The following is a 26,460-nucleotide window of genomic DNA, read 5'->3' as shown; positions in this document are numbered from 1 at the left end:
GTGAAGGACTGGGCCATATCCATTAATTTTTGTAGGATTTTCCATTTAAGGGGATTGGTGTTTCCATACCAGGCTGCGATACAGCCAGTCAATATACTATTCACCAAATATCTATGGAAGCTTGTCAAAGATGTCATGTCGAATCTTCGCAAACTCCTAAGGAAGTAGAGGCACTACTGTGCTTTCTTCACAATTGCATCTATGTACTGAGCTCAGAGGTCCTATGAAATGACCCTCTCCACATTGATCCCCCGATGAGGGCTGGATCACAGACCTCTGGTTTCCTCCTCCTGGTCAATAATCAGCTCCTTGCTGACATTGAGTAAGAGGGGGTTGTTATGCCATCACTCAGCCAGGTTTTCAATTTCCCTCTGATATATGCTTATTCATCACCACCTTTGATTTGGCCTACAACACTGGTGTCATCAGCAAACTTGAAAATGGCATTGGAGCTGTGCCTAACCACAGTCATAAGTATAAGGTGAGTAGAGCAGCGGCCCAAGAACACAGGCTGTTGCCAATCTGAACTGACTTGGCAATGGAAGAGGCAGAGGACCGACATTCTGGTGTGGTGTGGTTGCAGCGAAGCATGTACAGGCCAAATCAAGGCAGCAGGGCCCGGGCCCGAGAACGAGAACAGGGAATGAGTCAATGTTTGGCCTTAGCTGGAGTGTTCAGAGGCAATTCGATGCAGTAGAACCGTGGCAGCAAGGTCCGAGAGCGAGGAAAGAACCACGGTCTGACTGATTTAGGCATCGGGACAAATCGAGGCAGAGGGGCCCGGGCTTGAGAGCATCTCAAAGCTGCAGAGCCCTGGTCTGAGAGCAAGGAACAACCCAAGATTTGGACAATTGAAAAGATCATGGTGTTGAGGCCGGAGGTCAAGGACAGGCCTCTTCAGCTCACTGCTCCACAAGGTTTACTTGTCTCTGTGCTGAACTAAGACAGTATGACTGACTTCGCGGCTGTGGACTCACTTTTGTGAACTTCATTTGTTTCCTTGGTTTTGTTTGCATGATTAGTTTATTTTCCTGTGTTTTGGGTGTTTGATGTTTTTTTAAATGGGTTCTCTTAGGTTTCTTTGTTTTCTGGCTGCCTGTAAGGAGATGAATCTGAAGGTTGTATGTAGTAAGCAGATTTTGATCATATTTGTACTTTAACTTTGATTTAAAATGACTAGCAACCAAGAGCTCCCAATGTCCACAGAGGACGGAGCACTGGTGTTTTGTAAATGGTCACCTAGTTTATGCCTGGTCTCATTGACATTCAGGAGTCCACAAATGCAGCAGTAGATGCAAAAAAAAATCAGGCTGAAGGATGACTACTTCATTGGGAACAATTGTTTAGGGCAGGGGTCCCCAACTTTTTTGCGCCGCGGACCGGTTTAATATTGACAATATCTTTGCAGACCGGCCGACTGGGGGGGGGGGGGGGGGGGCGGGGGGTGCTGTTCAAGTAGGGTTAAACTCACCTCAACATGTCTTTTACAGTTAGTGTTGCCAACTTTCTCACTCCCAAATAAGGGACAAAAGTAGCAGTCAAATCCCAGGACACTTGTTTTACCCCAGCAAGGACTACTATGATCATGAAGCCTTGCGCCAGCACCTGTGTGTGCATGCGTGACGTGCGTATATGCGACGTGCGCATGCGCGTACGTGCCGATTTTCTTCCCCACAAATCGGTTTTGGCTTAATCTTCCTGACTATACTGTACACACATTATTTCTACTTTATATGGACTGTGTATTTATCATATCATTCCTGTTTTTACTATATGTTGGTGTTATTTTAGGTTTTATGTGTTATTTTGAAGGTTAGTTTTTCGGTCTGGGAATGCTCAAAAATTTTTCCCATATAAATTAATGGTAATTGCTCCTTCTCTTTACGTCATTTTGGCACAAAAGGTTTCATAGGAATGCTCTACCTTAGTGGGGGAAATACGGGACAAGGGCGGTCCCGTATGGGACAAACCAATTCAGCCCAATACACGGGATGTCCTGGCAAATACGGGACAGTTGGCATCCCTATGTTCAAGTCCAACAGCGTGGCAGGGAATGAGGAAAGGTGCTGCTGACTCATATCGTTTCCTTGCGGCCCGGTAGCACATGCCTTGCGGCCCGGTGGCTGGGAACCGCTGGTTTAGGGCCATGCGTGCTGGTGAGGGGGGAGGTTAGGGACAGGTGTTATACCTCCTACTATTACAGGGGAAAAGTGCCTGGGGAGGGGGAGGGATGAGCTGACCAAGGAGTCACAGTGATCCCCTTGGAAAGCAGAAAGGGGCGGGGAGAGGGAGATGTGGCTGGAGGTGGGATCATGTCATATTGTAGCTAACGGATGTTGCAAAGAATGACATGCTGGAAATATTGCAGTTACCTGTTGAAAAACTGGTTTCTTTATGGAAATCTAAGGTTATAATGGAAACTGGGTTCAAAGTTTTAATTTGAACTGAGAGAAAAGGTCACTTTGCAATGTGACAAGGAGGAAACAAAATGTAGTGAAACCCACATAAAATCTGCAGGAGCTCAGCAGGTCAGGCAGCATTTTGGGCCGAGACCCTTCATCAGGACATGAAGGTCTTCAAAGTAGTGCCCTATGCAAGCACAACACAATGCCCCACTTGTAATTTCTCACAGGGGTGCCAAAAGCCTTACCAACGATATTATGATCTGAGAGCCCATGCATTCCAAGTGAAGCAGTAAAAAAGGAAACATTCACGTAAGATGCGGCATGAAGGAAACACACAGGCAAGTAATGAAATGCATGAAGATTACAGCACAAATGTGGCCTGAGTGGGAATGATGTGGTCAGCATATCCAATGTCATTTCATGCAATAATCAGACCAAACAGTAACTTCAGAGTCTACTGCACTCATTCACCCACAAAAGGCATTGACTATTTATTTAAGGATGCAGCATGGAATCAGCCCTTCTGGCTCAATGAGCTGCACTGCCCAACAACCCATCTATTTAACACCAGCCTAATCACAGGCCAATTTACAATGACCAATTAAACTACTAACTGGTACTGGAACACCCCGAGGAAACGGACATGGTCCCAGGAAGGATGTACAAACTGCTTAAAGACAGTGCCACAAATGAACTCCAACGTCCTAAGCTGTAATGGTGTTGTGCTAACTGCTACGCTACTGTGGTGACCCTACTTGTCAATATTTTTATGATTCGAGTATAGTCAGCTCAATCCCTGAAGATAACCAGCACCAGTAAGCAATGATTCTTCACAAACATAAAAATCTTTTCATTATTATTTACGTATGGCTCAGGGAAGAGAAGACACCAATAAAAGTAACTGAAAACACAGCAGAAATGAATGACAGGTGAATACCAAACTATCAACCACCCCACTTGAAGGTAGTGAGTGATTCTGCTGCATATTTGCCAAGTTTCTATCTCTGCTTCATCAGATGAATCGTGTCAGCTATAGCACACAGTCAGCAGGCCCGGAGATTAATGGATGACTAGTTAAAAACAGTTCCTAAGCTGTCCAACTTATTCCTTGAAAACTGTTTACATTGGCAAAGTTTATAACTATCAACCAATATGGTCTCATTTAAGTTCTGAAATCAAGGTGAATAGTCATTTCATTAATAAGCAAACCACAAGACCCATTAAGTTTCATCTAGTCTGCAACCAAAGCGCCACACAAAGAGAGGCATTTCTACTTCCAATGTGTACCCTCCATGTGCTTAAAAATAGTTGATTTGTATTGAACTGTGTACACTTGATGATACCATATGTTGGTGGTTTTGTGGATAGCGTAGAAGGTTGTCATAGGTTATAATGGGACATTGATGAGCTGCAGAGCTGGGCTGAGAAGTGGCAGATAGAGCTCAACAAGGAAAAGTCTAAAATCATACACTTTGTAAGACTGAGCTTGAAGACAGAGTACAGAGCTAATGGCAGCATTCTTAGCAGTATGGAGGAACAGAGGGATCTTGGGGTCCATGTACATCGATCCTTCACAGTTGCCGTGCAAGTTAATAGGGTGTTTAAAAAGCCATATAGTGTGTTGCCCTTTATTAGTCAGGGTTGAGTTCAAGAACCAAAAGGTTATGTTGCAGCTCTATAAAATCCTGGTTAGACTACACTTGGAGTATGGTGTTCAGTTCTGGTTGTCTCATTATAGGAAAGATATGGAAGCTTTAGAGAGGGTGCAGAGATTTACCAAGATGCTGCCAGGATTAGAGAGCATGTCTTATGAGAATAGGTTGAGTGAGCTAAAACTTTTCTCTTTGGAGCAATAGAGGATGATGTAGGTGTATTTGATTATGATAGGCAGTGACAGAATGGAAAGCTAGTACTTATTTTTTCACAGGGCTGCAATGGTTAATATCAGAGGACATCCATTTAAGGTGAGTGGAAGAAAGTTTAAAGAAGTTGTCAGATGTAGGTTTCTTTTCAAATAACAGGGGTGGTGGGTGCCTGGAACACAAGAGACTCTTAGGCATAGGTTTTGTAGACGGGAAGGAAGGGTTAGATTGATGGTGGAGAAGATTAATATAGGCTGGCACAACATTGTGGACCAAAGAGCCCATACTGTGCTGTGCTGTACTGTTCTGCTCTATGTTCATCATGATTTCCTCCATAAATCCCTGTGGATACTGCTTGATCAAATTATGACTTCCTGCACATTCCAATGTTTGTTGATCTTTTATAAATAGTTCCAGCAGATGTTGGTCTAACTAACCTGCATTTTTTGCCTCACACTGTTTTCCCCCAGTGGCAGAGATCAGTGTTTTGGGGGTGATCATAATTCAGTTATATACAGCATAATATGGGAAAAGAAAGAATGAAATAGGAGCAAAGGTTGTAAATTGGGGAAGGCACAGCAAATACACTTGCTCCTGTGTTAAACACCAAGAGCTTCATACAACAAAAAGTTTTAAAAGGTTTAAATTTTAAAGTGAAATTGAAATGGGATTGAGAGTGATAATAAATCAGCCACAATGGAAGGCCAGAGCAGATTTGACAGGCCAAATGGCCTGATTCTGCTCCTTCGTATGTCTTATGGAAATTAGAAAAGAAAACAGACATATGAAGAAATAACAAAGAAGTAAATCAAAGAAAATATTAAAATGTTTTAAGAATACTTTAAGAGCAAGAAAACAACTAATGAAGGAATACAGCACTTCAGGAACCAAATACATACTCTGTGTGGGGGAGAAGTCTCTATATGAAAGAACTTAATGCATACTTCATGGTCACTTTTACAACAGAAGCCCAATATTGACACTGCTTGCTAATTGGCAGAATACAAAATATTAAATGGGCAAATATTGTAAGGGAGGGGCTAAGTATTCAGGAGTTTAGCATTATGAAAGTTGCCAAGTCATCAAATCCTGATGCAATTTATCCCCAGCTTTTAAAAGAAGAGTGACTCTGATCATCACCTGCCCATTCTCACCAGCTACAGGAGTGATAGAACATAGAACATAGAATAGTACAGCACAGTACAGGCCTTTCGGCCCACAATGTCATGCCGACCCTCAAACCCTGCCTCCCATATAACCACCCACCTTAAATTCCTCCATATACTTGCCTAGTAGTCTCTTAAATTTCACTAGTGTATCTGCCTCCACCACTGACTCAGGCAGTGCATTCCACGCACCAACCACTCTCTGAGTACAAAACCTTCCTCTAATATCCCACTGGAACTTCCCACTCCTTACCTTAAAGCCATGTCCTCTTGTATTGAGCAGTGGTGCCCTGGGGAAGAGGCACTGGCTATCCACTCTATCTATTCCTCTTAATATCTTGTATACCTCTATCATGTCTCCTCTCATTCTCCTTCTCTCCAGAGAGTAAAGCCCTAGCTCCCTTAATCTCTGATCATAATCCATACTCTCTAAACCAGGCAGCATCCTGGTAAATCTCCTCTGTACCCTTTCCAATGCTTCCACATCCTTCCTATAGTGAGAAGGCCAGAACTGGACGCAGTACTCCAAGTGTGGCCTGACGAGAGTTTTATAGAGCTGCATCATTACCTCGTGATGCTGGAGGTTTGGAGATCTAACATTGTATCATTGGGTAAAACTGAACAGATAAACAATCAGTAGAGCACTGATTAATCAAGAACATTCTATATACCTTTGTTAAAGGAATATCATGCCTGATTAAGCTGAATGTTTGGAAGTGACAAGGAGGCTGAATAAGGACAACACACTTTAGCAAGACTTTGACATGGTCCAAATGGCAGGTAGTTCCCCTGTAACCTAATCTATCCACACACTCCCATGAATATTTCTCTGATGTTCTCACCAGCCACCTACACTCTGGATAGTTAACAGCCCATTATGTCTTTACAATGTGGGAGGAAACCAGAGCACATGGGAAAAACTAAAGGATTATAGAAGAATATGTAGACAACACTGGAGATAAATGGCGGGAAGCAAAGGTTGACAGATAATTTAGTGACTGGATGGATGACCCAGTGAGGTTCCAGCATTATTTGTTACATCAGAATGAGGAAAAATGTATGACAATATAGGAGCTAGTTAGCTGGGCAGAAAAATGGCAAATACAGTGTAATGCACTTGTGGAAGTAAAGATGTGGAAATACACAGTAAAATTGGGAGAACATTGAGATACATGGAGGAAAGGAAAGAAGTTAGAGTGCATGTTCACAGATCCTGAATGAAAGCAAGGTGTTAAGGAGCAACAGAAGATGTTTTTTCTTAACTGGGACAATGCAATAAAGCAGGGAGGTCATACAAGAAATGTTTAGAACCAAAGATAGTCTGCAGATGCTGGAAATGTTAAGCAACACACACAAAATGCTGGATGAACAGTTTGGCCCAAAAGGTTGACTGTTTATTCCCCCCATAAATGTTGCCTGACTTACTAAGTTCCTCCAGCATTTTGAGGGTATTGCAACTGTTTAGAATACTAGTTTGAGTAAAGCTCATATAATGTGTACTGTTCTGCTCACCATATTATAGGAAAGATGCTAGTACACTGGAGAGTGGCAAGAGGATTTTGCCAGGACTGAAAATTGTAGGTATGAGCTGGTTTGCATTTTTCCAAATAGTGGCAATTGACGGGTACTGAAGTGGAGTCTATAAAATTACAAGTAAATAAGGAGGATATTTTCATGAGAAAAGAGATGAAAAGAATTAGAAAAGCACAGATGGATTAGTGGGGAGATGAGCAAAACACCCACTGCCATCTCGTGGGTGATGGCGATTTGGATTTCACAAACTGATAGGGCCAGAGACCACATCACAAAAAAAATTACCCAGAAGTATACTCAAGGAACTATTTTTCCTTTCAGGGCAGAAGTCCTTACGTTAGAGGATGGGATTAGATATATTCGCTTTATTTTTCATATGTACATCGATACAAACAGCAAAATGCATAATTTGCGTCAAATTAAATCACCGAGGATTATGCCAAGCAACCCACAAGTGTCACACTTCCGGTACCACCATTAGCATGCCTGCAATGTACTAATCCTAACCCATACATCTTTGAAATGTGGGAAGAAACCAGAGACCCAGAGGAGGCCCATGCTGTCATGGAGAGAACTTACAGACAGCCGTGAGAATTAAACCCAATTGGAGTTACACTAACTGCTACTGTACAGTGCCGCCCCTGCTCTCCCCACCCCCCACAACTCAGTCAATCACTATTAAGACTGTAGTGGCCTTTGGATTGGGCTATTCCTTTTCCAACCAGCACAGACTATGGGTGAGTAGGTTCTTTGTGCCATAAATATTCATAATTATTTTCTTCTTCACATTCAAGCAGTAATACAGTAAAACTCCGAAAATCCGGTATTCATTTGTTCAGCATCTTATGCATTCGTTAACACATACTTATGTGGCAGGTCACGGGGTGGGCAGCTGGAACCTGGGTCGGGAATGCTAGGTATTAGGAAAGGTCATGGCTGAAGTTGAGGTCCAGAGAGCTTGTATATTCAACTTGTTTGAAATAAATGTGAAATAAAAGTGCATTGGTGTAATGTATACAATATCCAGTGATCCAGAAAGCCTGGTATGTCAAAGCTCCAAGGGTGCCGGATTATCGCTGTTTTACTGTATTTAGATGCTGCATCCCTTAAAATTACGAAGCACATTCTTGTACAGCAACGAAGTACTACCATTTGTACAATAAAAGAAACAAGTCTCAGTGACTAAAAGATGGAAAAACAGTACAACTAAACAGACAGAAAACACCAGTGGGAGTATAGTATACGGTACATGAAAATATACACACCAGAAAACTCCCCTGGGTGAGCAGCCCCAGAGAAAGGAAGCATGAGAAGAAAAATGCTAATTAGCTTGAGAATGAAAGCTACTTCTATTATTAACAGTATGTGGTGCACATAAAGCAGTGCTCTCGCACAGCACCTGCATTACAGGTGGGAGGGAACACATAACATATTCATCTTTTGTCCATTGCCACTGTGGCTGCACACGGATGTATGAAAGCAACATTATGTACAGCTCTACTTGCACAAATACTACAAAAAGGAACATGCAAATGACAGAATGAAAGAACATTATAAGCAGAACAAAATATTCTGTGTCCAATCGCACAGCCATGGAATTCTTTAGGACTTGTGCACACACACAGTCTGCTTACCTCCCTACCTGGACAAAGTTTTATAGAGGAATAACCAGCTACAGGAACAAAAAACCTGTTGGCAGAATTGCTGGAGTTCTGGATTAAAAATAATTGCTTGGGCATCAAGTCATATTTGATATATACTCAGTCATGATGAAATAGCACAGCAGATTCAATAGGCCAAATGGCCTAAATCTGCTCCTATACCTTATGGTCATATGGTCTTCAAGCAAATTTAATGCCACTCTGTTGGGGTGGTGAATCATATTTAAAGCAAAATCAATGACATTCTGGTTGAAGAGGAGAAAGGACAAAGAAAGACAGGTAAAGAAGTGAAGCAGATCTAGTAACAGTGTTTAAGAGGCATTTCAACAGGCACATGAACAGGCAGAGACTATGTGCAGGCAGATAGGATTAGATTGGATTGGCATCATGGTTAACATAGACATTGTGGGCAGAAGGGCCTGCTCCAGTGCTGTTTAATGTTCTATATGTTACGTACCCAAATTGGTGATGCAGGAATGAGAAATCGCTTAGGATCCAAGATGCACTGCATTTATATCACTAAACATCTGATTGAGATATATACACACACACACACACACACACACCCACTTAGCATTATGTGGCGTCCTGAATATTGGTCAAGTCTGAGTCTTTGATCTTTAAACCATTTGCCAATTTGCATTTCCTCTTAGTACAACTTTTACATGTTACACTTCCGGAGAAAATCCAAGGTACCAGAGCTCAATGCTCAAGAAGCCACAGTCCTCAGAACAGGACACCAATAAAGCATGGAGAGAAACCACGGGACAGTTGGAAAGTGGTTATATGGCCTTTAAATTAAAAAAAAACACAAAACTGAGGATCCAATATTGAGCACTGTAAAAAAAAACATTCCCTTGCACACGCTGACAACGTGAAATGTAGCAGGACGGAGAGAAAAATTAGGAGAGTGAAGGGGCAAAAGAGTGGATGTATCTGTAAAATCAGAAGCACTTCAGAAATGACATCCTGCAATCTGTTTTGCATCACTGAGCTCTCAAACTGCCTCACTTAATTTTTTTTAGTCTTTGTACCCTGCAGCTTGTTCATAAACTGGCACTCAAGTGTCTGGTAAATACATCATGACAGATTCTAATATTAGGATCCAATTGAGTTGTACTTCATTTTTGGTTATAAACACAGCATTTTGTTATAATAGGTAACTCAAATGCTGTTCAAAACATACATATGTGTTACATCAGATAACAAGTATGGCACAGGTTCCATATTGTCAAAAGGTTTTGTTCTACAACCCACAAAAGAAAATTAAAACAAAAAACTAATTTTACAAAACAGTTTTAGAAATTATTCTGAATTTCAGTGCTATTTTCCATTTAAGAAGCTTATCTATAATTTTGTGCACAACAGAATATTTTTTCTGGTCAGTCTTTGAAACATGAAAGATTTACACACTAGGAATAAGATGCTAAACAAGAGAAAATATACAGATGCTAGAAATCCAAGCAACACACACAAAATGCTGGAGGAACTCAGCAGGCTAAGCAGCTTCTATGGAAAGAGTGCAGTCGACGTTTCAGGCTGAGTCCCTTCAGCAGGACAGGGTCTGCTTGGCTTGCTGAGTTCCTCCAGCATTTGGTGTGTGTTGCTATTAAGAGTGACTCAGACAATTAAACATGGTTCATTTGAAACTAAACACACTTAAATTTTCTTTGGATTCACTTCCTCAAATAATATTTCCTTTAATAAAAAAACATGCAAATTTTTCTTTTACATTTAGCCCTCCTCTGACAGCTATGCTCATTATTCTTCTCTGAGTTACTTCACTTAACTCACTCCGCCTTACTGCTGCAATCTCTCCCACCTCCACTCTGTCAGTCTGGCTTGTAAATACAAGCCATGAGTCACTCAGCTCCACATGCACAGCCCTCTACTGTCAGAGCCCAGGCCCCAAGCTCCTTCCATGTATCATCTCTTTGGATAACTCAGTAGATTCTTCTGCACAAGTCCATTTCATATCTGATGCACAGTTGAACCTTTAATAGCTATCTAGTAAATTTGTTTGAGATTGCAACATCAACTATAACGTGGAGAATTCCAAAATATGATCATGAGGAAACCTGGTTTACTCTTAATTAAAACAAAGGTGAAATAAATATCTAGATTAGCATTATAGTCAAATCATATCCATTCTTTTAACTGCATTTTCACAATACGTTGTGAATTTATGTTAGATCTAACTGTTTAATTTTTAGATTAGACTGATTGATTGTTCTTTTCTTTGCAGTTTAACAATTTATTATCCCTTGTATTTTACACAAGTTTAATACACCTCATTGTTATACAAAGTGTAATTCTGGAAAGCTCTGGAAGCTTCTTTGTTCTGTATTAAGTATACAAGTGCTTTCTCATCAGTTAATTTGGTACTGCACTATTCAAATTAATACTTTCTAAATTGTTGTCTCTTATCTACAAATTTGAATGGAATTTTCCTAATCTCAGTAGTATAAAAATAGTTGTTTTATGCTAAGCACCATTTTTATTTCTCTCTCATCTTCAAGGAGTCGACCCCTGTCACTATTCTATTCCTGTTCTTTTTGTTCTATCAACTGTTAATAAAATAAAGTTTTGTGCCTCATTCCTGACTTTGAAAAGAAGCTTGGATTAAAAGACCAGATTCCAATATTCATTTCAGTGAACTATAAACATGTCATACTGAGATTAAGCTAAACACAAAACAGGAAACAATACTAGTCACTACATAACTCTGGCAGTCCCAGGATACAGAAGGGTTAATCTGAGAACTGTCTTTAAGCCCATCTCTCCGCAAATCAGAAATACCCGTTTTCTATACCTCCATAAACACTTGCTATAATCTTTTCATTTTATTGAATAATAACTCAAATACTGACCACCATTAAACAAGGAATATGTACTGAATCCAGTCATTTATAAACACCATGAAATAGTTTAATACTACTTCCTTGGGATATGCTTTAGAAATGCATGGGTGTATTTGTGTAAAGTCAGATTTCCATACGTCAGGTCATTTGTAACCTGGAAATTCCCTGAATGTTTCTCCTAACTGGGGACCCAGATGGTTAAGAAATTACAAACAACTTCAGGAGATAGAAACAATCTGCAGGCCCAATTTTCAACAGCTAAGCCAGTCATGTGTTGCTGTATTATTCATCAATTATTACAGAATGAACCTTTGATACATGAGATTCAGGTTGACAAACAGTGTCCAGTGATCTCATGCTTTCCTTTATTGAGCTAAAGAGTCAGGAGGTTCTGTGTACGTTTATAAAACACTGGTTAGTTTGCATATGGAGTATTGGATTCAATCCTGGTTGCCCTAGTATAGGAAGGGTGTAGAGCACGAGTTCCCAACCTTTTTTATACAATAGACCCCTACAATTAACAAAGGGGTCCGTGGACACCAAGTTGGGAACCCTGGTATAGGGACTTTGGAAAAGATGCAGATGATGCTTACCAGGAGAATGCTTGGATTACAGGGTAAGTGCTATAAGAGGTTGATTAAAATTGAACTGTTTTTCTGGAGCGGCAAAGGATGAGGGGAAACCAGATAGAAGTTGATAACATTATGAGAGACATAGATAGATTAGACAGCTGGTATCTTTTTCCCCAGGGAGGCACAATAATGTAATAGTTAACATAATGTTATTACAGTGCCAGCAATCTTGGTTCAATTCCATCAGTGGCTGTAAGGAGCTTGTACATTATCCCTGTGATCATATGGGTTTCGTCAGGGTGCTCCAGTTTCCTCCCACATTCCAAAGATGTACGAGTTAGTATGTTAATTGGTCCCATGGGTATAGTTGGGCCGCACATCTTATTGGGCCAGAAGGGCCTGTTACTGTGCAATATCTCTAAACAAACAAATAAATAAATGAATGTCCAATTCAAAAGGGCATGCATTTTAGATGGGGAGAGTTCAAAAGAGATGTGTGGGCAAGTTATTTTTTTTAAATGACGCAGAGTGATGGGTACCTGGAATGGGGGGTAGAAGCAGATACGGTAAAGGTACTTCAGAGGCTTAGACAGGCACAGGCTGAAGGGATCAGTGTAATTAGGCATTATTAGTTTAATTAATTCAGCTGTGCACTGTGAGCCAAAGGGCTGGTTCTTGTGGTTCTACATCCTGTTCTGAATAGTCCAGGAACTATTTTTCTTCAGCTATGAAGAATTTAGCTAAGTTTCAGCTAAGCTGGACACAGACACATACTTTTAAACAAGCTGCACCTTCAATTGACCTTCACTTACCCAGCAAATTTGCCCCTTCATCCACATCACCAATCAGCTCAGAAGCTGATTGGGACAATTCATCAAAAATGGATTCTGTGTTTCGATCAAAAGCTTTGTTCTCTATTCCCTGGGTTGGCGTGCTGTTTAAAAAAAGAATAGCAAGATTATTGACAGGGCTAGGATGTGAAAGTTTCCTGAACTTCTTACAGCATTGAACCCATTTAATAAGAGCTAACCACAGACCGTTTTTGTTTTGAAAAAATTATCTTTATAGGAGCACTGTGCGAAATGAAGGATTCCAATCTGATACGATTTCTACATAAACTAATTAAATATATGGTTAAGAAACTCAGCAGGCCAGGTGGTATCTACCAAAAAGAGTAAACAGTTGACGTTTCAGTCTGAGACCTTTCATCAGGAATGCAAAAATAGATGAGAAGTTAGATTAAGAAGGTGGGTGGAGGGGAGGAAGAAGTACAAGGTGGTAGGTGATAGGTGAACCCAAGAGATGGGGGAAAGGTGAAGTAAAGAACTGGAAAAGAAATAAAAGGTTGGAGCAGGGGGAATCTGATAGGAGAAGGTAGAAGACCATGGAAGAAAGGGAAGGGGGAGGAGCACCAGATGAATGGAGGTGATGGGCAGGTAAGGAGATAAGATGAAAAAGGGAAATGGGAATGGGGAATGGTGAGGAGTGGGGGGAACAATTACTGCAAGTTTGAGAAATCAATGTTCATGCTATCAGACTGGAGGCTACCCAGATGGAATATGAGGTGTTGCTCCTCCTTCCTGAGTGTGGCCTCATGGCCTCATGAGACCATGGACTGACATGTCAGAATGGGAATGGGAAATAGAATCGAAATGGGTGGCCACCAGGTGATCCCGCTTTTTCTGGCGGATGAAGTGTAGCTGCTTGGAGAAGCAATCTCCCAATCTACGTCGGGTCTCACCGAAACACAGCAAGCCACACTGGGAGCACTGGATCCAGTAGGTGACCCCAACAGATTCACTTGGATGGACTGTCTGGGGCTCTGAATGGTAGTGGAGGTGTAGGGGCAGGTATGGCACCTATTCCGCTCGCAAGACTAAGCATCAGGAAGGAGATCGGTGGGGAGGGATGAATGGACAAAGGAGTTGTATAGGGAGCAATCGCTGCAGAAAATGGAAAGTGGCGGGGAGGGAAAAATGTGCTTAGTAGTGGGATCCCATTGGAGATAGTGGAAGTTAGAGAGAATTATATTCTGGACGCGGAGGCAAGTGGAATTTTTCCATAGATGCTGCCTAGCCTGCTGAGTTCCTCTAGCATCTGCAAATTTTCTCATGCTTGAAATATATGGTTAATAAACCTTCTCTGATCCTCATTCCCAACATACAGTACATTCCAGGTTTTGAACATGTATCCTATTTTGCTCTTATATTATTGTTTAATTTACCATCACTTATAAGACCATAAGACACAAGAGCAGAATTAGGCCATTCAGCCCATCATGTCTGCTCCATCATTTAATCATGGCTGATTTATTATCTCCCTCAACTCCATTCTCCTACCTTCGTCCAGTAACATTAAGATCGTCTCAACCTCCGCTTTAAATATAGCAAATGGCCCGGCCTCCACAGCCATCTGTGGCAATGAATTCCATAGATTCACTACCCTTTGGTTAAAGAAGTTCCTGCTCATCTGTTCGAGAGTATCGTCCTCATTTCCTTTAAGTGGTCACTGCTAACAAAGCACAGTTGCTCTGCAATTTGGTCTCCCATTCTATACCTGATCTTGACAATACAGAGGCAGCCATATTGAGTGCACCAAATGCACTACACTGCGCTGGAGAAGGTGCATGTAAATCTTTGCCTCATGAGGGAGGAGGAGCAAGAACAAGTAAGACAATTGCTGTTGTCTCCAAAGGGATTTCTCTTTCCAACTCAACACTGGTCATTCGCTGGAGTCTGTTCTCCCCCTGAGCCTTTCTCTGTTTTCCCAATTCTGATGAGAGTATCAATTTGAGAAATTAACATATTTTTTTCCTCCACAAATGCTATCATCCCAAAGAGTTTCCTCCTTTTCCTAACATTCCTTTTCATTTTCACTGATCTACTTCCCTGGTTGCTCAAGTAAGGCTAAAGGTTAATCAATAACATTGTGTAAAAATACACACTGACCTTGTTCCTTTGTAGCCACTAAACTCACGATCCATATCCAATTCAGGTGTTGAGTCAATGATAGCTTGAACCTCTGATTTCTCTTCATTTTCAGTCATACCTTGAACAACATTAATGAAAACGAGCTTACAAGTCATCTTACATATATAATTCTGTCAATCAGATTGAATATAGGATTGTTGTCTTTGGTGAAAGTCAGCAAATCCATTACAAGAACATAAGTAGGCTACGAAAAACTAAACTGACTTCTGAAACAAACACCATTCTGAACTCTAAAACTCATTCTGAAAATTTCAAGAGTGTTCTCAAAGACTTCTTGCAAAATATGCAATATCTCCACTGAATACTGGGAATCTGTGGCTTATGACTTCTCAAAGGTGATGGAGGAACATTCAAGACAGCTTTGATTATCTCAAATCTTTGTATCAGGAGCATGGAGAACCCAGCATTAATGGCAGAAGGACCATAACAACCCAACAAGCTTGCTCAATTCTCAACTCTTCTGGCACTTCTTGCCAGCCAGTGTAAGAGTCTACATGTCCCCCAGGGGCCTCATCAGTCACCTCAAAACCTACAGAGCTAGAATGGAAACAAGATGTCCACAATCCTAGGGGCTACCCAAGATGAACAACATCTTCCTAACTGCACCATCCACACCCTTGGCAGAACATAATCTGCCTCTTAAGGGACACTGTGTTGCTTACAAATGTGCTTGAAATCATGTGAAAGAGGCTGTTTTCTCTCAGGCCTTTGTTGTTATTCAAAGAACAAGTGCTCATAAAATCAAGCAAGTGTTTCAGATTGTAAACAATCCAACCGTACTGGGAATGCTGTCACACAGCTTCAGAGCTAATACAGTTAACGTATTAATTCAACTCTCTTGCACAATAGCATCCCATTTCAGGGGAGAATACTGAAGTTTTATTTTGTTTTATTGATAAACCAAGCAACAGAACATCACAAAATCCCCAAAAGCCTGTCTACTGAGATCCCTTTTAGCATTCGCTTTGTACAACCTTAGGCCCTATTTATATCTCAACAGGCCCAATCCCAATAATGACATTATGTCAATGAACGACAGTATCTAAAACTTGCTGATTGAGTGGACGAATGGACAGATGGATGGATAGGTAAGCAAGCAAAAAATATCGAGAACATGAGATGAAGAGTCCATGAAAGTGAGTCCATAGGTTGTGAAGTTATCCCTTCTGGTTCAAGAGCCTGATGGTTGAAGGGTAATAATTGTTCCTGAACCTGGTGGTGTGAGTCCTGAGGCTCCCGTACCTTCTTCCTGATGGTAGCAACAAAAAGAGAGCATCTCCTGGGTGGTGGAGGTCCCTGATGATGGATGCTGCTTTTTTGCAATAACACTCTGTGTAGATGTCCTCAATGTGGAGAGGGCTTTACCTGTTATGGACTGGGCCGAATCTACTACTTTTTGTAGGATTTTCCATTCAAGGGCATTGGTTTTTCCATACCAAGCTGTGATACAGCCAGTCAATATACTCTCCACACATATCTATGGAAGTTTACCAAAGTCTTAGATGTAGTGCCGAATCTTTGCAAACTCCCAAGGAAGTAGGAGCGCTGCTGTGCTTTCTTCATAATTGTGTTTACGTGCTGGGCCCAGGACAGGTCCTCTGAAACAATAACTCTGAGGAATTTGAAGTTGCTGACTCTCTCCACACCTGATCCTCCAATGAGGACTGGCTCACTGACCTCCGGTTTACTCCTCCTGAAGTCAATAACCAGCTCCTCGGTCTTGCTGACACTGAGTGAGAGATGTTGTTGTGGCACCACTCAGGAAATAAAAACAAGGATGTAATGCTGAGAATTTATAAAGCACTGGTCAGACCACATGGAGTATTGTGAGCAGTTTTGGGCTACATACCTAAGAAAAGATGTGCTGACGATGGAGAGGGCCCAGAGGAGGCTCATGAGAATGATTTTGAAAGTGTTAACACACGAGGAGCATTTGATAGCTCTGGGCCTGTACTCACTGGAGTTTAGAAGAATGGGGTAGGGGGGGATTTCATTGAACTCTATTAAATATTGAAAGGCCTAGATAGGGTGGATGTGGAGAGGATGTTTCTTATAGTGGGGGAGTCTAGGACCAGAGGACAAACTCTCAAAAAAGAGGGAATGCCTCTTTAGAATAGAGATGAGGAAGAATTTCTTTACCCAGGGGGTAGTGAATTTGTGGAATTTGTTGCTGCAGATGGCTGTAGAGGCCAAATCATTGGGAGTATTTAAAGAGGACATTGATAGGTTCAGAATTGGAATCAGTTCTTGATTACTAAGGGCATCAAAGGTTATGGGGAGAAGGTAGAAAAATAGGTTTGAAAGGGACAATATATGATGGAATGGCAGCGCAGATTTGAAGGGCCGAATGGCCTTATTCTTTTTCTGTGTCTTATGGTCTTTGTGGATATTAAGATTATACTGCAGGAAAGCGACAATAATGTAAAAGATTAGCCACAATATAATACAATGGTAGTGCAGGCATAAATGGTCAAAAAACTTCACCTGAGTCTATTTCTTCTGTTCTTAAAAAGTTACTGCTGCTCAAATTCATTCCTCTATACAAGGCAAATCTCAGACATGCAACCTATCAGCCTTCTGAAAAGCATTACTGAGCAAGGAAAGACTAAAACAACTGAACACAAGGGAAGAGGAAAACGTTGGTGAAATAATTCCAACCTCATCAATTCCTGCAGCAGAAGTTTTGTTAGAACAAGACTTGTTCAGTTTCAGGCACCTACCAACTGCTAGCGTTCTTGTGTCCTGCTGAACTTGCACATCAATATTTTTCCTGTTATCTGGTTTTCTACTAGCTTGGTTCAAGTTTTTGAATAACCCTTCGGTGTCCAGGCTTTCCTTTCTTGGAGGCGTTGAATCGCCCATGGCAGAGTCTGGCAAAGCAGATATGGGAGTATTGGGTTTTGTTGGTACCAAGCTGGATGCCTGGCTAGCATCTGAAAGTTCATCCTAAAATGGAAATAGAAAATTGCAAATTAAATATAAACATGAAGAGGTAAAAGATAAAAGCAAGTTTATTTTAGAACTTTGAGAGATTGAATGGTGTTGGCTTTCAGAGAGACCTGGGTATCATTGTACATGAAATAGTCAAAGTGAACATGAAAGATCAACCAGCAATCAGCAAGGCAAATGGTATGTTGGTGTTTATTGTTAGAGGAACTGAGAATCAGAATCAGGTTTTATATAACTGATGTATGTTTGTTGTTGGCGGCAATCCTCAAAACACACCAAATAAATTAGAAAAATCATTTAACTCTAGCTTTTCTATTTAGAAAAACCTTACACTTTGCTTGCCACACCCTGTTGCATCCAGGGTTATCAGAGGAAAAATAATGGAAAGTTTGGGAAAAATAAAGCAGAGCTAATAAAAGCCCCTCAGGAATGGGAAAGGATCAGAAGCTCCAAAGGAGGCAGATGCAGCAACAATGAGGAATTAGCTTAATGACGACAGCTTCTCGTTAGGTTACAGCAGGGCTCCATTCCTGTGAACTGTTGGTAGAACATAGAACACAGAAAATCTACAACACATTACAGGCTCCTCGGCCCACAATGTTGTGCCGACCATGTAACTACTCTGGAAGCTGCCTAGAGTTTCCCTACTGCATAATCATCTATTTTTCTAAGCTCCATGTACCCCAAGTAATCCGCATCAATCTGCATGTTGGAATCAAGATTTCACATGGCAGATGATACCTGCAGGCTCACAAATACATCCCACCAGTGTCCCAAATACTTAAAGTGGGCTGTACATTAAGTCGGGCTTCCTTAAGCTGGGGAGAACCTGTATACTCAAAGTATAAGAGTTTTATTTATCCCATACATATGGAATATAAATTATCATGCAATACAGTCCGACGATCTGCTTGGGACAGCCTGCAAGTGTCACCATGCTTCTTGGGCCAACTCAGCATGTCCACAACTTACTAACCCTAACCCGCAAGTCTTTGGAATGTGAGAGGAAACTGGAGCACCTGGAGGAAATCCACAGTCACAGGGAGAACATACCAACTCCTTTCAGACAGAAGCAGGAGATGAATGCTGATGCCTGCCACTTAAAGCATTACGCTAACTGCTAGGCTACTATACTGCTCCTGAAAAACAGTAGAATGTTATACTGTTCAAAGAACTAACCAGTTTTAGAGCTGAGCGAGGCATAATACATTTAATTTGTTTTATGATAAATAGATTTGAGGCATTTATAAAACTAACACCAGTATGACAAACACAGGAGATTCTGCAGAGCAACACACAGAAAATGCTCGTGGAACTCAGCAAATCAGGCAGTATCCATAGAGGGGAATAAACAGTGAATGTTTCAGGCCAAGGCCCTTCATCATGACTGGATGGGAAGGGCGAAGCAGCCAGCGTAAGGAGATGGAGGGAGAAGTATATGAAGGCATACCGGCTGTGTGGTGGAAAAAGCACAACAGCGCCTTATCCACCTCAGACGGTTGAAGAAGTTTGGGATGGGCCCCCAAATCCTACTGTATATGAAGGATGTAAGTAATGAAGTCAATTCAATTCATACATTTGAAGCAGAATTCTGGCAATTTCTATCATCAGTTGGGATGAAACAGGGACATTCAATCCCTCCTGATTTATTTCAGCTAGTAATAGAAAAAGTAAAGATTTTAGCAATATAAGCTGATGGTGTAACAATTGGTAGTATTTTTAAAAGTGTATTTTTGCTTCACCAGCACATATTGTATCAAGCTCTGTGCTGTTTCCAAAGCTACTCCTCCAAACATTGTCGATTGAGCGTACTCTACACATGCCTTGAAATAACTTAAATTCTCAGAGGGATTATCACAGTTTTAAAAAAAATTGAAGCCATGTTACAATTACAAGCCATGCAGCACCCGTATGTGCTTGGTTCTGAATATATAAGCCAATGTTAAACACTTCAGTATTGTTTCAGCTATTGCTACATTATCTCCCACACCAACTTACTCTCATTTAATAGCACAAAACTATTTATTATTCAGTAGCAACACACAAAGAAGCTGCAGGAACTCAGTGAGTCAGGTAGCATCAGTGAACGGAAGTGACAGTCAATACTTCAAAGTTCAAAGTAAATATATTGTCAAAGTACATATATGTCTGCTCTGAGATTCAGTTTTTACAGGCATTCACCATAGAACAAAGAAATACAATAGAATCAGTGAAAAACTACACACAAAGACTGACAAGCAACCAACGTGCAAAAGATGACGAACTGTGCTAATACAAAAAAAACAAATAAAATAGATAGATAGATATTGAGAACATGAGTTGTAGAGGTTGTTGCTGTGGCACCATTCAACCAGACTTTTAATCTCCCAAAATGCTGATTTGTCACCACCTTTCTGCGTCATCTGGACTGTAGAGAAAGAGGGGAAGATAGCCAGAATAAAATGGTGACGAGGAGTACAGCAAGAGCTGGTAGGTGATAGACAGATTCAGATAAGGGGTTGATAAGCAGGTAAAGGATGGAGTAAGGGGAAGGGGAAAGAATTTTGCTCCACTGCTTTCCCTCTCATTTTTATACTCTCCTTTCTCTTCCAGTCCCAACAAAGGATTTTGACCCAAAACATCGACTGCTTATTTCCCTCCTTAGAGGCAGCCTGACTTGACTATTGCCACAGTAGGTCTGCAGCAGATGCAATCTCAATGGCCCTTCACACAGTCTTAGATCACCTAGACAATACAAACACCTATGTCAGGATGCTGTTCGTTGACTATAGCTCAGCATTTAACATCATCATTCCTACAGTCCTGGTCAATAAGCTATGGAACCTGGGACTCTGTACCTCCCTCTGCAATTGGATCCTCGATTTCCTAACCGGAAGACTACAATCTATTTGGATTGGTATTAATAACTCCTCCTCGCTGATGACGAACTCTGGTGCACCTCGGGGGTGTGTGATTAGCCCACTGCTCTACTCTCTCTATACACCTGACTGCATGGCTAAGCATAGCTCAAATGCCATCTATAAATTTGCTAATGATCGTTGGCATTGTTAGCAGAGTCCCAGGTGGAGACGAGCCGGTGTACAGGAGCAAGGTATACTAGCTAGTTGAGTGGTGTCCCAGGCAAAACTTTGCACTCAGCACCAATAAGACCAAAGAGCTGAATGTGGACTTCAGAAAGGGTAGGGCGAGGGATCACGAGCCAATCCTAATAGAGGGATCAGAGGTAGAGAGAGTGAGCAATTTCAAGTTCTTGGGTGTCAAAATCTCTGAGGATCTAACCTGGTCCCAACATATCGATGCAGCTATAAAGAAGGCAAGAGAGTGACTACATTTCTTCAGGAGTTTGAGATTTGATTTGCCACCTAAGGCACTTGAAAACTTCTAACAGATGTACCACGGAGAGCATTCTGACAGGCTCCATCACTGTCTGGTATGGGAGAGTGGGGGCTACTGCACAGGATTGAAAGAAGCTACAGAAAATTGTAAAATTAGTCCACTCCATCTTCATAGTCGCCTTCACAGTATCCAAGCAGCGGTGTCTCAAAACAGTGGTGTCCATCATTAAGGACCCCCAGCACCCAGGGCATGCCCTTTTCTCATTTTTACCATCAGATAGGAGGTCCAGAAGCCTGAAGGCACACACTCAGCGATTCAGGAACAGCTTCTTCCCCTCTGACATCGATTCCTAAATGGACATTGAACCCACTACCTCAATTTTATTACTTCTGTTTTTACACTATTTTTAATTTAACTATTTAATATGCATATATATACTTACTGTAATTGATATACTTGTTTATTTTTTTTCCTATATTATCATGTATTGCATTGTACTGCTGCTGCTAAATTAACAAATTTCACGACGTATGCTGGTGATATTAAACTTGATTCTGATTCTGATCCAGTAAGTTTCTCCAGCTCCTTTACGTGTTGATCCAGCTTTCCAGCATCTGCAGTCTTTTTATGTCTCCTTATTTTTCAGTAGGTAGTCTTTCTGGGTTCCCTAAATCAGTACATTTATCATGTAGCTGCAAGAAAAATTGACCTTCAGATGGATTTCCCACTGGTTCAACAGCTTACCCAACAGTATTCTCCTGATGTATCCCATAGCAACCAAGCTCCCAAAGGCCAGGCTGGAAAGTTTTGTAAAAGAAATAATTACCAGTAACCGCAGCAACAGAACTAATTGAAAAGCGAAAGCTTCATTCACAGTTTTTAATCTCGCCAGCGCTGGTTTTATCCAAAACTATTCACTCACATTCTTTTAAAAAGATCTTTTTTTTAAAGACTAGCTTTATTTGTCACGTACATTGAAACATCAAAACATACAGTAAAAATGTGTCATTTGCGTCAATGACGCACACAGTCTGAGGATGTGCTGGGCAGCCAGCAAGTGTTGACACACTTCTGGCACTAACATAGCATGCCCACAGCTTACTAACCCTGACCTGTACGTCTCTGGAAAGTGAGAGGAAAAGGGAGCACCTGGAGGAAACCCATATAGTTATGGAGAGAACTTCCTATTTCCTACTCAGACACAAAATATATTACTGCCTCACAAAATGCTGGAGGAACTCAGCAGGCCAGGCAGCATCTATCGAAAAGAGTACAGTTGATGTTTTGGGGTGAGATCCTTCAGCAGGACCTTTTGAAGGGTCTTGGCTTGAAATGTCATCTGTTTATTCTTTTCCATAGATGCTGCCTGACCTGCTGAGTTCCTCCAGGATTTTGTGTGTGTTGCTTGGATTTCCAGCATCTGCAGATTTTCTCTCGTTTGTGATACAATCTCCTCCTCCTTTACAGTACACATGTTTTCAACTCAAGGGCTGGAAATCACTTAGCCACTGCTTTCCATTTTATAAACTCAAATGGGAATCTCAGCATGAAGTCTGGATTGTTTTATTCTGCTAGCCTGTTTGAAACGAATGGAGAGAGGCGCATAGTTAGGTTTATTTAAATACTGAATAGTCGTCCAGGAATGCCAAGCTCAGATCGAATGGGGTTTAGGCAGCCTTCACTGTACAAAGCAAAGGGTATCTTTGGACAATTTTTTCCCCATTGGCCTTGAAGGAGAATTGCTTCTTGCTCCAATCCCATAAAATTTTATTCTCATTGTCATGGCTTGTTCCTGTGCATTGACACAACCAGCTCAGTCAGCGATGGGAGAAAAATAAACTCATGAAATTATGCAGTACACAAGGTCGGAATCAGAATCAGATTTATCATCGCTGACATACAGTACATTAAAAAATTAAGTTACGATAAGAAATATAAAATAGTTGTGTCGCTGTTACCCAGACATTTTCTTTGAGCAAACACTATAATTAGCCCCTTTCAATATTCTCCTTGCTTTTTCAGGGGGATGGATTTGAGATGGTGGGAAGGGGAACTGATATGCCTATGAGCTGTGAAGACTAAAATTGCCTTTGCTTTCTTTCCTCCCTGTTGGAATTAATGAAGCATGTATAAGAAAAGGTCAGAATCCACCATTGCATATTCTAATAGTGTAAATCATAATGTATGCATAACGTAACTGATAAAAATTCAGGTAAGCATTGAATGGCTGATTAACCAAATTTGTTCGGAAAAGCACTAAAAACATGGTTGGGGGAAGGTAATGAAATATAAACACTTAGACAATGCAGCTCTAAGCATAGTCTCAAAGGTTTGTCTTGAAAACACTTTGGAAGCATTTAGAGAAAAATGCTGAAAGAAAGTAGCATACTTAATATAATTAAAAGCAGTGATAGAAGAACAGACAACAAAATAATAAAGCAATAAGTAATTATAATTTAGTTGTGATCTGTAAGATTTGAAATCCGGTTAATAATCAATCGAAAACAACATTTAAGTTGAAACAACACACATTAAAGTTGCTGCTGAATGCAGCAGGCCAGGCAGCATCTCTAGGAAGAGGTACAGTCGACGTTTCGGGCCGAGACCCTTCCTCAGGACTAACTGAAAGAAGAGCTAGTAAGAGATTTGAAAGTGGGAGGGGGAGGGGGAGATCCAAAATGATAGGAGAAGACAGGAGTGGGAGGGATGGAGCCAAGAGCTGGACAGGTGATTGGCAAAAGGGATATGAGAGGGTCATGGGACAGGAGACCCAGGGAGAAGGAAAAGGCGGGGGGGAAAACCCAGAGGATGGGCAAGGGGTATAGTGAGAGGGACAGAGAGAGAGAAAGAATGTGTGTATAGAAATAAATAACAGATGGGGTACGAGGGGGAGGTGGGGCATTAGCGGAAGTTTGAGAAGTCAATGTTCATGCCATCAGGTTGGAGGCTACCCAGACAGAATATAAGGTGTTGTTCCTCCAACCTGAGTGTGGCTTCATCTTTACAGTAGAGGAGGCCGTGGATAGACATATCGGAATGGGAATGGGACGTGGAATTAAAATGTGTGGCCACTGGGAGATCCTGCTTTCTCTGGCGGACAGAGCGTAGGTGTTCAGCGAAACGATCTCCCAGTCTGCGTCGGGTCTCGCCAATATATAGAAGGCCACATCAGGAGCACTGGACGCAGTATATCACCCCAGCCGACTCACTGGATGCAGTATATCACCCCAGCCGAGTTAAAACTTGGTCTAGCAGGGGCTTCAAACTGTGTTTAATAATGAAACAAATGTATGAATTTACAGTGCACCACAGCTCCCATCACCAGGTCCTGCAACTTGGTGCACAATTACTTATGTGCTGTAGATGAAAATTGGCAGGAAACAGCTAGCACAAAGAAATTTATTTTTTCAGAGAAAGGGACCAAAGGAAAAGTGAACTCTTATTCTTCAAAATATATCTCTAACAGTTTTAGCTTTAACTAATTATTGGACTATTATGAACCATGACAACAGTTGATAGGAATGACAAAAGATCACACAATGAACTTAAAACTTCAGTGCTCACAATACACAATCGCAAACCTATTACTGCACACTCTCCTCATGCAATCGGGTCACTGGGGAAAACTGGCTTTTCTTTACAAAAGGGAGGGAGTGCATTCTGCTATAATGAATGTTTTCAGCACTCAGAATCAGAATCAATCCAAAAGTAAGGTTAAAAATATGTGGTCAAGGTTCCAGGATTTTTAAGAATAGAAGATGACAAGAAAAGAATCACAGAAGGCTATATGATCCCTATAATTTTACTTTTGTAAAATCATTTAACTAGTTCTGTCAAACTGAAGTGCACAGAGCCCAATAATAATCTCATTTTATATTTTTTAAAATCCATTACCCCAGAACTCAGTGTATCTCCATACTAGAAACAGGATCTGAATTCCCTAGATTTGTTACTGTTGTGTTCTAATGCTGACCAACTATTAATCACCTACGTAAATATTGAAGTTTCCTATATATATATAAAAATACAGTAAAAGGGTCATGCATGGAAGTGTGGGGCTTATTCAGGACAACAATGGATCCTTGCAGATGTGAGGAGTGTTAAAGTACTAAATGAGCACTTTGCATTTGCTTTCACCAGGAAAGAGAGTGTTTCTAAAGTGACTGGGACTTCAGACATACAGGTGTCCCCCGCTTTTCGAACGTTCGCTTTACGAAACCTCACTGTTACGAAAGACCTACGTTAGTTCCCTGTTTTTGCTAACAGAAGGTGTTTTCACCGTTACGAAAAAAGGCAGCACGCGGAAAAAAATCAGCGCATGATAAAAGACAGTGAGCGCCCCTTGCAGCCGCTCTCCCTGGGAACGGCATTCTCGCTGGCATTGCTTAAACACGTGCTTGTGAGCAGCCGTTAGCAAGATGAGTTCTAAGGTATCGGAAAAGCCTGAAAGAGCTTGTAAGGGTGTTACACTTAGCGTAAAACTAGACATAATTAAGTGTTTTGATTGTGGTGAACAAAGTAAGGACGAAGTGAGCTTGGCTTGTGGAAGTTGACAAAGATGATGTTGAAGAGGTTTGGCATCCCGTGACCAAGAACTGATAGATGAAGAGCTGATGCAATTGGAAGATGAAAGGATAACATTCGAAACCGAATACAGTAGCAAACGGACCAAAGGTGAAGTCATCCAGGAACTGAACGTGAAGCAACGGCGTGAGATTTTCGCTGCAATGATAAAGTATGACTTTAATTTTGAAAGGGTACGTCGGTTTAGGGCATATTTGCAAGATGGTTTGAATGCTTACAAAGAACTGTATGATAGAAAAATGTGCGAGGCTAAGCAGTCAAGCAAGCCTTCCACATCAGCCACAGCAGACGACGAACCTTGATCTTCGACATCGAGGTGGGCAGTCATAGGAGAAGATGAGCTGCCTGCCCTAATGGAAACAGACGACGATGAGATAACACCTCAGTGTCCCACCACCTCAAACCCCAGGCCGCGGACAGATACCGATTCGCGGAGAATGCAGCGGTAGCCGGGAGGCACCCAGCACATCTTTAAGAAAAAAGCCGAAATACATATGCTAATTAATTAGGTGCCGCCTGGCACGTAAATGTCGGCCCAGAT

At 41.3% G+C, this 26,460-nt stretch overlaps 1 protein-coding gene across 3 annotated transcripts in view; it reads right to left on the bottom strand.

The window, feature by feature from the left end:
• LOC140187338 (C-Jun-amino-terminal kinase-interacting protein 4-like) overlaps positions 1–26,460 on the bottom strand; it is a 295,764-nt gene that overhangs the window by 80,636 nt on the left and 188,668 nt on the right. For all 3 annotated transcript variants that reach the window (XM_072242530.1, XM_072242531.1, XM_072242532.1), the window contains 3 exons: positions 17,771–17,996; positions 15,009–15,108; positions 12,873–12,994 (listed from right to left, as the gene is read on the bottom strand). In XM_072242530.1, the coding sequence (XP_072098631.1) occupies positions 12,873–12,994; positions 15,009–15,108; positions 17,771–17,996 (448 nt within the window). The remainder of the gene's footprint in view (positions 1–12,872; positions 12,995–15,008; positions 15,109–17,770; positions 17,997–26,460) is intronic.

The sequence above is a fragment of the Mobula birostris genome, chromosome 24 (assembly GCF_030028105.1).
Source record: "Mobula birostris isolate sMobBir1 chromosome 24, sMobBir1.hap1, whole genome shotgun sequence".
In the NCBI taxonomy this organism is placed as follows: domain Eukaryota; kingdom Metazoa; phylum Chordata; class Chondrichthyes; order Myliobatiformes; family Myliobatidae; genus Mobula; species Mobula birostris.
The sequence above is the reverse complement of the archived record's forward strand: the minus strand, read 5'-3'. Positions and strand labels throughout refer to the sequence as shown.